Source organism: Ostrea edulis, chromosome 4, assembly GCF_947568905.1.
Source record: "Ostrea edulis chromosome 4, xbOstEdul1.1, whole genome shotgun sequence".
NCBI lineage: Eukaryota > Metazoa > Mollusca > Bivalvia > Ostreida > Ostreidae > Ostrea > Ostrea edulis.
Genome location: NC_079167.1, coordinates 11,224,265 through 11,236,141, shown reverse-complemented (window position 1 = coordinate 11,236,141; position 11,877 = coordinate 11,224,265). Strand labels below are relative to the sequence as shown.

Sequence of the window (11,877 nt, the reverse complement as noted above, 5' to 3'; positions counted from 1 at the left end):
GTAGCAATTTTTCTAATCTGTTTAAATAAAACAATTGCCTATGAATTGTTGAAGTGTTATTTTATTAATAACATTATTTATTAATTATTATTGTTATTTGTATAGTGTGTATTAAACTTGGTCTACAGAAAGCAATTCAATATGTTCTTGATGTTAATTATAACATAACTCATTCTAAAAACTTGTCTAACCTTTGTATAGAGACTGAGCTGATCGTCGAATCCTACCCAAAATGTTCCCTCTACAAAGAAAGGGTTTTTTGCATCCACGTCTCTGTATGTTTTCCCAGTCCTCTGAATCTGCCTCTCACAGATCTATATAAAAAAAAAAGACGATTTAGAGAGTACATGAATGTCGTTGATTGTGTCATCGCTAATTATAATATATGACTGTATACAAGGTTATTTTCGTCCCGTGGGTGGTTGTGGGTTGTGTTTTTATCTATCCTCTTTCCCTTCTACTTTAGCAATCGGTTTCGCTCCGTTTTACATGTAAATTCCCCTAGACACAATTGAGTTCAAAGAGTTTAATTAATCATTAAGTCTTCCAGTTTTGAATTCGCTCACTGGCAAATTGAACGAGGGTGAAAGAGGCGAATGCAAAATGGGGTGGACCCCCCCCCCTTTCCTCGTATACAAAATCAAATGTGTCCAATACAAATAGTTATAACAGCTTCTATATGACAGCTTTGCTTTAGATGTGTAGAATTTTTTTCTAATGCTAAGATAATGGCTAATGTATGACTATCTCATGATTATATATATGTACATGTGCATGATGTATGGATACTTTATCTCATCATTAGTGTACTGTCAGCTTTAGTAGAAACACCACCACCACCCATCCCCACCCCACCCCCATCCCTCAAATACAAACATCATAAAACGGCAGGAATCCTGGCTCGCTGACGTATTTGCCCTGGGGTCCAGGTCCACGTGCAGGTGCCCCTACTCGGTAGTTATTTTGGTCCATCAGTGTGAAGGATCGGCCATACGTGGCAAGTCCCAGGACGAGTTTGTCGGCGGGGGCGCCTTTGTTCAGCCAGTAATCTACTGCAAAATCCTGAGGAAAACGGTTTGTAAAAGAAATAGCATAAACAGCTCAAGTACAAGAAAAGATACAATTATAACAGGGAGAATTAGATTTTTATCATATTTTTTATACATGGGATTAATTATGTAATCACACTTTTGTTTGTGTTTTTGCAATGTGAAATTTAATTTTTTTTTCTTACCACGTTAAATTCATTGGTTGTATCGACAGAAGTCTTGTACAATGGCGCGTTAAATCCCGTGAATGAGTCCCACCCGCCACGTATGTCATACGCCATCAAAGAAATAAAATCTAGATATCTGAAAGAAAAAATAATTTTGTTTTTCGAACAAGTCAATATCTTATTGTTACTTATACTTAATTTAAGAATTTTTAATCTCTATGGACTCATATAAATCAAATGAATGTTTGCAGTTGACATGCTCCGGATCCTTGAAAGACCGATCCAAAGAACTTTTTGCATAATATAATCCATCAACAGTTATATTCTATCACAGATCGAACGTTCAGGGAATTCTTTATTGAAGAAATTGATTAGGTTCGTCGTCCTTCAAACACACGTACTTGTACACATTGATAAATTGATGCATAAATATCTTATATCATCCCATTCTGACCAATTAATACATATTGTTTTATTTGTATCTGGCAATTATGTGAATGTACTTGACGTTCTATGATGAATAAGGATCTATATATATTCTCTACCGTTGTAGATCTATCGTATGCTACAAGGAGAAAAAACTTCGTCTATATTCTTTATTGTTGTTACAGTGTATCATTAAAATGCGTATCATGTTGCAATATCATTTACATTGCAAGGCAGTTGTAATAAGATGATATTGTAAACTTTAGAGTTGATCAAATTCTAGAAACATGAGATTATGTGTTATTCAGTATATTCATTAAGTCGCGAGGTCTTACTTGGACATTTCCTGCACGTTATAAGCAGAGTCCGCCACGGCTTTCCCAATACCGACTGCTGCCGTCAATAAAAGTCGGCTTTTATTGCTTGTTTTTGCTTCTTCTTTAAACGCCTCTAAGAGTTCCTGGATCGAAAAAAATTATGCATTATATATTCGATGTTATGTATTAAATAAAGAATCGAACTTGTTTAAATTTTAATCAAGGTAATGATATTTGCCTAGTGGACTGTTAATATATTTGATGTTACATATTCCCAATAAAATACTTTTTCGTAAATTTTGACCAAGGTAACATATGATACTTGCTATATGTCAACTGTTGACGGCATTATACTACTACTACTATACTATATTATGTAGTCATCGTTTTGTTGGACCACAATACATGGGTATGACCTAGTGTTCATATCTTTGAACGGAAAAAAATCAGTAATAACTATATATTTCATTTAAATATATTATGACAAACATGTTGAATTTCACTTCAGTGTATGAATTATTAAATCAAATCTGCTTAGAATGGTAAATAATTTGAATATGTTTAATAGCGCCTGTACAGCGGTAAATGATATAATTAGAGTGAATAAACTAAATATTCTCTTTCCTTCATTTTCCTACCAGCAATAAAGTGGGGAAGTTTTGGTAATCCTCCCGGTGACCTCCACGATTGGCGGGATACTCCCAGTCCATATCAAGACCATCAAAATCGAACTTCCTCAGCCAAGCAATGGCAGAGTTTATGAAAGTACGTCTGCTGGCAGAGGAGAGGGCCATGTCTGAGTAAGGTTTACTTCCGGCTGTCCACCCACCCAAGGCTAGAAGAGTCTTCAGTTCCGGGTTCGTTTTCTTGAAAGCATTTACCTCTGCATACCTGTGAAAGGGTGAAAAGCAAGGATGTGAGAACAAAGCAGAAAGAATGTCCTCTTCATATATATATATATATATATATATATATATATATATCGGGTGTTGTTGGAACTTAGTGCTTTTATATATATATATAAAGGTCTCACATGAAAAAAAAAAAATGCTTGAGTTGTTATCGATTTACCAAGTAAGAAAAATCATATAAACGATTGCATGAAATTGAATAAATGGAAGAAAAAAAATTCAAATTAGAATTTAAAAGAAAACAAAAACTAAAAAACTTATGTGATAACTAGGGTTATTTGTAAGTTTGTCGTCAGAAAAGATATTCTACCTTACGTCGTCGTTCCACTCAAAATTGGTGATACTGTTATTCTCAAGTTTTCCAAAGGCATAAATGATATGCGTGCACAAGTGAGGGTCGATGTCACTAGGCTCAAATTTAGCATTGCCATTTCTATATTGTGCCCAATTAGTGTAATAACACACTCTTCTGTATTTCCCGTTAGCTGAAATATGAATATTAATTATGATTGATAAGAAAATATAAATGATTCTTCTAATAAACATTATGATTATGCCATTTTTGATACAAGATCCGATAAGGAGCTGCACTATGACGCATAAGAGGAGATTGAAAAAGTTATTTTCTGGTGATTTTACACTGACTATTCATGGTAGAAAAGTGTGAAACCACTAACAGGTTGGACATGAAAATCACAAAATGAGCAAAACATGTTCAAGAGTTCATTATGCACTTTTCTTTCAAAATATTGCGCTAATATATTCCTGTTTTAAAACAGAAAGGGTCATGGGGGACATAGGCCTACAGAGTAATATTCCGATTAAATCGCAGTTTCAACATAGAACTTATATTAATTAGTGAATATTGACAATCATTAAGTTGAAAACTTCGCTCACAAGTTTGCGAATTTTTCAAACCTGATTGTGAATGAAGCAAAAATAAAGGTGGCTTCATAGCGAATTGTTGTGCTGAATTAGGGAAACACTATCTTCTCATTTGTTATTTACTGATTTGACGGTCGCAAACTGAGTTTTACCGACGACGCAATAGCCGGAAAATGAATGTCTGCGAAATTCCGACTGTTAAATCAGCATTAAGTCGCAAATAACAAATGAGAATGTAGTTATTCCTATTCTATATTTTGCTAGCTGTTTACGTCTTATTCTGTGAATATTATCTTTTTGTTACATGAAATACGTTACGAAATGCTTACGTTTTAATGCTCGTTGAATCAATAGAGTCAACATCAATGCATTAACCAATCAAAATGCAAATTAGAATATGGTCTTTTAGTAATGTCAAAACATTTACAAAGAGTTTTACAAAGTTTTATAATAATTCTTTTGGAGCATCCTATATATGTTCTTTATGTTCTTAAAAGCAAACCATAATTTAAAAATTGTTGCGTATGTTTTCCGGTGGGTTTTTTTTTTTTTTTTTTTTTTTTTTTGGTTTTTTTTTTTATTATTATTTTTTTCGGAGCGGTGTTGTCTATTTTTCCCCTTCGCATTGCTTTTTTATTTTTTTTAACGACACAAGGTGTATACTTTTTGTTACTGTCGTAAATTATAAAATTAAAAACAGTGCCAGCAAGTATGAAATAATGGTACTTTATAGATAAACCATGATATCCGGATGTGTCATTTTGACTAGTCCTTAAAGGGAAAGGCAACTCTAACCACATAGTTGCTTTTATGAATAAAGTATCACTTACTGATATCGTAATTGACAGTCTTTAACTACAAAAATCCTTGCTTAACAATTAAATCAATATCAATCTATTATGTATTTTAAATTACCCGCCGCTAAGAGAGTGGCCATTGGAGTTTAATTTATGACGTCACACCGTCTATTCCGGTTTATTTCATCAGCAGCACTGTCAGGGTTTGACACTAAGGCACGTCCGACCGACCGAGTCTACTAAATGATAGGTCCGGTCGGGTAAAATGTCGATTTACTAGTCCGACTGGTCGTGTTAAATAATAAACAAGAAACTACCAATCTTGAACCGTGTGGTGGAATAATCTCTATTTTTAGTTCTAATAAATAAGTCGCAGTCGGCAGTGATATTTTACGACATCTACTCGATGTTCATTTTAAACAGTTTATTTGAATTGACTATAATAAAGTATTTATCAAGTTAATAAATTACGTCGTAAACGTTTGTCATTTACATGAAGTATTTATTTCTGGAAAGTTGGTCAGGGCTAGTGGATATAAAGTCAGGTCTAGTAAAAATCATTTGAAGTAGCCCGACTGGTCTAGTGCTGAAAAAAGTAAATGTCAAACCCTGAGCACTGTATATATGACAAGTCACGAACAGTCAAGTTTGGAACCGTATAGATTTGAGCCCGTTCTTTTGCAAGAAGAAATTGAGAAAAGAAGACGATCAGTCGAGTCGCAGACCAGGCAGACGGTACACGTTCTTCATACAAATGTCTGGAGTCTCAACTTGTCATTACACAAATGATGGATCCACAGTTTACGTAGTCTTTTCTTTTCAAATGACTTGGTTGAGTCGGGAATTTCGAAAAATAACCTTTTTTCACATCTCTCTTTCGCATTAGTGTAATTAACTGTTTGCCAGGAAGGCATCAACCTATTTATTCGTAAGATCTACCACATGCACATCTTTGATGATCTCACAGGTGCTTGCAGGGATTTTCCACCCTGTTGTACGGGGCCGAAATTCGGCCCCATTCCCAATGCAAAATAGTAGTATTTTTTCCCAATTTGTCTACGAAATTTCCCAATTCAAGTCAAATAAAAAATTGTCTTGTTTTGCAATATTGTCATGGGGAAAGTGGAATGATTCAATATAATTCAGCAGCACTACCATCATAGTTCATTTTATAAAACACTCCAGAAATATCGGCAACTGTTCGATAAATCCGAATTTCCTCCATTTTTTTCTTTGATTAATACGTGCTATATTGTTGCTTCACTTATTGTACCCACTTCCTTAACCTATCTGAGAGTTATTAGGTAAATATCATATATATTTAAAATGTATTTTCAGTGTACTTTGTGTGAAAATAATTGTTTTAATCTTTGAAGCAGCACACTTCGTTTGGAGAGTCTAATCACCAGAAATTGTGATATTGTATGCTGCATTGTATAAAGCAGCATTAGTTCAAATTTCGCTTACTTTTATCATTAATATTAACATATGTACATTTAGAGATATATTTACTTTACAAAATGATTTCATTGGATATGAAAATATAACTTCCCAAGCCTGGTGCTTTTCCTACTGATTGAACAAGTATATTGGCATAGATAGTATCACAGAGAGTTTCATGATGAACTAGATCATGATTTGAAAAATAATTCATATATGGTTAGGCTGTTTATGTCAAATTTCAAAGCAATACAATATGTAATTGAAACTCCATGATTAAATCTAAATTTAATTCAACTGTAATTGAAAAAAAAAATCCATCTAGTATTCAAAAGTATAAATACACAATATTATTAGCCATGAATTGCAAGTAAAATGGGGGAAATGCTGTCTATTTTCTCTTCCTGACATTTTTGAAGAACCATCTGAGAACTAGAAGCTACATGTAGGGTCACTTGGAAATTTGAAAGCTGGTGTTCCGTCAGTCCATGCATCATTGAAAAATAGGTTTAAGTGTCATTTAACCCTGATTGCAATGAAAAACAGAATGTTATGATAAGAAAAACTTCTATGAATGAAGAGAAAATGTTCATCTTTTTATTGGAAAAAAAAGCGTATTTTAAGAAATATGTTGTAAAACTGTGAATTTCTAAAATTCCCAATTTGGACAAAATGGCGTTAAAATTCCCAATTCTAAAGGCCCAGGCCCCATTCCCAAAATGATGTGGAAAATCCCTGGCTTGGGTTCAGCCCCCCCCCCCTCCCCCTTCCGAATAAGCTATGAGTTGATTTAATTAATTTTTTGTTGAAAATTTTTCTAATGCATGCCAACAACGTCTTGCATACCCATAAAGTCCAAAATAAGTCATGTAAGACGTTGTTGACATGCATTAGAACTATTTTCAAGAAAAAAATAATTAAATCAACTCATGTAGCTTATTCGGAGGGGGGGGGGGGGCTGAACCCAAGCACCTGTGGATGATCTTAGAATCTCATCTCATCTAAACCGGAACAGACGGTGTGATATCAAAATTATTGATTTTTGTGGTCTTGAATACAAAAGAATTACACATCATGGCAGCCTCTATAGATCGCGGGAATTTCAATTTTTGACGTTTTCAAATTAGTACTGAAGCATATCTAGGCCATATATCAACAAAATTGTATGACAAATCTTTATCATATTATTAATCCTATCATTTATCATGTAAAAATCTTTTGGGTTGCCTTTCCCTTTAAAGCCTACCCTTTAAAGCCTAAAACATTTCGATATTTTACAAGTTTTAGACAAAATTTTAAGAAACTAGTAAAACTAACAATATACAATGTATAACCCCATCTTGTTTTAAAGTTAAACACGGCTTTCTTCTTTGTACTGAATATTTATAAATGTTACCACATCGACGATACACGACTATAAAGGAAATCCGAGATTGTACCCAGGTAATTATATAGCACCCTTTCTTGCGTTTCGCGATACGTTAAGTGCATCACTTCGAACCAGAGATTTACACATAAATAGAAGCTCTCGAGTGAAAATATGTCAGTACTTTGCGGTTATGAACACATCCTGTCATTGTTTGCAATTTACTAGGTGACAGGTCCTTATTGTAAAAACATGATTACGGAGAAGATCGGACAAGATTAGCAGTGTATCGACTGAAGTGGGTTGTTTTTTGGGGAGGTGGGGGTTGTTTGTTTGTTTATTTTTAATTTTTTTTTTGTATCTGAAAACCGAACAAAACGCCTAATTTTTTTTTTTATTTTTTTTTTTTCCACTTTAGTCATACATATATTTTCATTATATTTGAGGAAACTAGCGTCATGATATTTAATAGTGCATCATAGCGATGTTTAAAGAATACGTCGTAGGAGGCCTTAAGTAGGGGAAGTGATTAATGTCAGTGTGAGGACGGGGGAGTTAAATGACTTTAAGACAGCCCCACCCTACTCTGATAGGGAAACATACCATATTTACTCCGGTAGACAATGTAAATATCGAAAATTTCAAATTGACATAACTCTAATGTGAGTCATCATGATCATTCATCAACCCATAAAGTAAGTGTAACATTTAAGATTATATATTTCTTTCATGTATGTTTGTTATATTTTCTTTTGAAATAGGAATAGTGTATAATATCACTCCAGTTATAAAAGTTTCACATATAATAGATGTACATGTGCATTTTAAAGACAGGACATTTCTAGATCATGTTTAGTTGACATTTTCTGCATCTGTTTCTCTTACAATTTTTTTTAGTAAACCTTTAATTTATTACGACACCTAGGTCTATATAATACATTATCCTTGTAGCATGGTTTGCCTGCTTATGTGACTTACCTGCTGAAAAGATGTAGGTCAGGTAAATCGCTGTAAATAAAAGACGCGACATTCCTTGAGCTGTGACGTTGACCAGTGGATTCACACCGAAGTTTTCAGATAGATTGTAACACACCCTGTAAAAACATGCCAATTCCACATTGTATATTTATTATGTTTTGTGCTTCCTGATAGTTTAAAATCCAATCAATCTATGCAAGAGAAACAAAATCACGTGGTTTCACATCCATATGCGCCTGGCTATGTCCAGATGTAAGTGGGTTGTTAGTCGTTACACTTACAATGTTTATGAATTTTATATCCCGTGCGGTGTTCTGTTTAAACAAGACGATCATTGTAATATCTCTATCATTTTAATAAGGATAAAAAGTAAACATTCAATAGTATATCAATTTCATAAAAATGTGTGTGAATCATGCAATATGAGAGAGAGAAATAGAGAGAGAGAGAGAGAGAGGGGGGGGGTAGATTTTTTTACTCAAAAGTACAATCTAGTGATCAATAACTACAGTCATGAAAGCAAAACTATCATATTATATACATATCAACTATTATAGCACCTATTTGTACGTGCCACTGTGCAGTACTACCAACAATATGACTTTTCTATACAATCCTATTATAAAAATCTCTTCTCATAATCAATGCAGGCCCGTGGCAACAGGGGGGGGGGGGGGGGAGGGGAGGGGGGGGGGGGTCCGTCCCCGATCCATTTTTGACAGCATATTTTTTCCCGTTACCTTTTAGTCCGATCCATTGGCTGACCAACCCCCTCCCCGTTATACAATGTAGTAGTAGATTATGGTAATGGAAAATCAAAGATCCGTGTACATACTAAACAAGATGTACTGTGAGCAATGCTCACTAAGAATACCCCCCGCTTATCCCAATCTCCCAAAGGGTGTTGTTAATAGGTATAAATTACCTCTTTCCTGAGTGTAAAAATATGGTATGAATTTGTAGAAGAAAATGGAAGATATAGTCCGAACACAAATCCATGGCATAAACCTATAATTTTGACCTTGAGATCAAAGGTCAAGGTCATAAAGAGGTCATGAATGTACATGACACATCGTCTCATGGTGATACACTCATGTGTCAAATATGGTATGCCTATGTCAAAGAACAAAGAAGTTATGGCCCGGACACAAATCCATTGTAAAAAACCTTTAATTTTGACCTTGAGGTCAAGGATCAAGGTCATATAGAGGTCATGAAGGTACTTGACACATCGTCTCATGGTGATACACTCATGTGTCAAATATGGTATGCCTATGTCAAAGAACAAAGAAGTTATGGCCCGGACACGAATCCATTGTAAAAACCTTTACTTTTGACCTTGAGGTCAAGGTCATATGGAGGTCATGAAGGTACATGAAACATCGTCTCATGGTGATACACTCATGTGTCAAATATGGTATGCCTATGTCAAAGAACAAAGAAGTTATGGCCCGGACACGAATCCATTGTAAAAACCTTTACTTTTGACCTTGAGGTCAAGGTCATATGGAGGTCATGAAGGTACATGACACATCGTCTCATGGTGATACACTCATGTGTCAAATATGGTATGCCTATGTCAAAGAACAAAGAAGTTATGGCCCGGACACAAATCCATTGTAAAAAACCTTGAATTTTGACCTTGAGGTCAAGGGTCAAGGTCATATAGAGGTCATGAAGGTACTTGACACATCGTCTCATGGTGATCTACCTGTGTGCCAAATATGGTATGCCTAAGTCAAAGAACAAAGAAGTTATGGCCCGGACACGAATCTGCACAGACAGACGGACGGACGGACAGACGGACGGACGGACAGACAGACAGACAGACAGAGTGATTCCTATATACCCCCCCCCCCCAGAACTTCGTTCGGGGGGGGGGGGGGTATAATAATCACACACACACACCCTCTTTTAGAATTTCAAGGTTTGAGCAGAACTATCCCTTTTGTGTGCATATCTTTATGGACTTCTTCATATTTGGTCTCTTTTCATTATTTTTATTTTGACTATACAATAATTTTAAACATACATTACAATATCAAAACCGCTAAGACTATCTGTATTTTATATTCTAAAGGGTAGCTAAGGAATACACGTATCAACAATTCGCGCAAGTTACGCCCCTTGTCCGTCATCTCCCCGATAAAAATCTTATTTCCCTACGTTGACCTTTGTAATTTTCCCATCTGTAGCTTTGACATGTTATTTTTCCATCAGTTGCAGTCAACTACAATAATTCCCCAGATTGGGGCAACCCATTAACTTATGAAAACTTGGTAACTGGCTAAAATTCAAAGTAATAACATCTTACATTTGTTAAGGTAAAGAAGGAAAACTTGGTTTTTCACCGATTGACCTTTGGCTGACCCCGCAAAGGGACGTAACTCGCGGCAAAGTGTTGATAGGTGTATTTGACAATGAAAGGTCATGAAATTCTTACCTTTCCAACCATTTTAAACATGATACTTCGATCGATTCGTATACACTGTACAACGTGGCATCCAAATTATTAGTCATTAATTTATGTGCGACAGAAACACAGTTATACCTAACACATACATGTACATAACAACAATATTTTTAGTTTTATGGAGTTGGGTCCCTTAATAAGTAAAATCATGGAATTTAGTCTTAATCTCATACAGTAAAATGAAACTCTAATAGGCGGATACCGTAAACGATAAACTGTATCCAGGTTATCAAAAGACAATGAATAAGATTTACCTACGTACCTTTGATTGGTGCTTATCTACAAATCTGTCATTGTTGGCTATCCTGCTGTAAGAAAATGAAATTAACAGTTGATCGTTTAAGTCAGACGTCATTGACGGCATATAGCGACGTAATTTATTGTGACGTCTGTATGACGTTCTCTTGAAGGAATGCTGTATTTTACGGTAAAATTAGCAACACTCGTGCTAAGTACCTTAGTGCACTTCACACTTTATGACGTCACAATGAAAAGTACGTCACGACATACAGGTTTAAAATAAAATTTTATATAATAAGAGTGATAATATTGACCTGTACGTATATTTTCCCTTGACAAATGTTTCTCAAATTATCATTTATTAATATTCTTTGATATTATATAATTCTGCAATTTTATGCATTAGTAATTTCGATACTATGCACTTGTGTATGGCACGCCAAATTCACAAAAATGAGCTAAACATAGTTTCACAGTTGATAAACTAGGTTTATCGACTGTAAAATATAGTTTACGAACTGTTTTCATCCGTAAAACTATATTTAACGGTTGTAAACTATAGTTTACAAATGCTAATCCAAGTTTATCTGTCTTTATATAAACGTTATCAACTGTGAAACTATGTTTAGCTCATTTTTGTGAATTTGGCGTGCCATACTTGTGAGCTTGATCGGTATGGATATTTCAAATAAAATACATATAGATCTAATTCCAATGTTATTTATTACAATTGTTTTGATTGGACAGAAATTATAGCTGAACAAGAGTTTACACATCAATAAATCCGAAAACGCGATGTATTCATACATGCCTGAAAACAAATAACAT

The 11,877-nt window shown here is 34.7% G+C and overlaps 1 protein-coding gene across 2 annotated transcripts in view; it reads right to left on the bottom strand.

Moving 5' to 3' along the window:
* The window catches only part of LOC125669708 (chitotriosidase-1-like), a 20,472-nt gene extending 9,360 nt beyond the window's left edge, over nucleotides 1–11,112 (bottom strand). The window contains exons 1-8 of one of the 2 annotated variants that reach the window (XM_056161954.1): nucleotides 11,072–11,112; nucleotides 8,337–8,452; nucleotides 3,181–3,355; nucleotides 2,598–2,850; nucleotides 1,978–2,102; nucleotides 1,235–1,352; nucleotides 877–1,062; nucleotides 192–314 (exon numbers count right to left, since the gene is read on the bottom strand). In XM_056161954.1, coding sequence (XP_056017929.1) covers nucleotides 192–314; nucleotides 877–1,062; nucleotides 1,235–1,352; nucleotides 1,978–2,102; nucleotides 2,598–2,850; nucleotides 3,181–3,355; nucleotides 8,337–8,388 — 1,032 coding nt within the window. In that variant the 5' untranslated portion in view covers nucleotides 8,389–8,452; nucleotides 11,072–11,112. Of the gene's footprint in view, nucleotides 1–191; nucleotides 315–876; nucleotides 1,063–1,234; nucleotides 1,353–1,977; nucleotides 2,103–2,597; nucleotides 2,851–3,180; nucleotides 3,356–8,336; nucleotides 8,622–11,071 lie in introns of those variants that run through there. The other variant, XM_056161953.1, reaches the window with a different exon arrangement.
* Nucleotides 11,113–11,877: the final 765 nt, after the last annotated feature.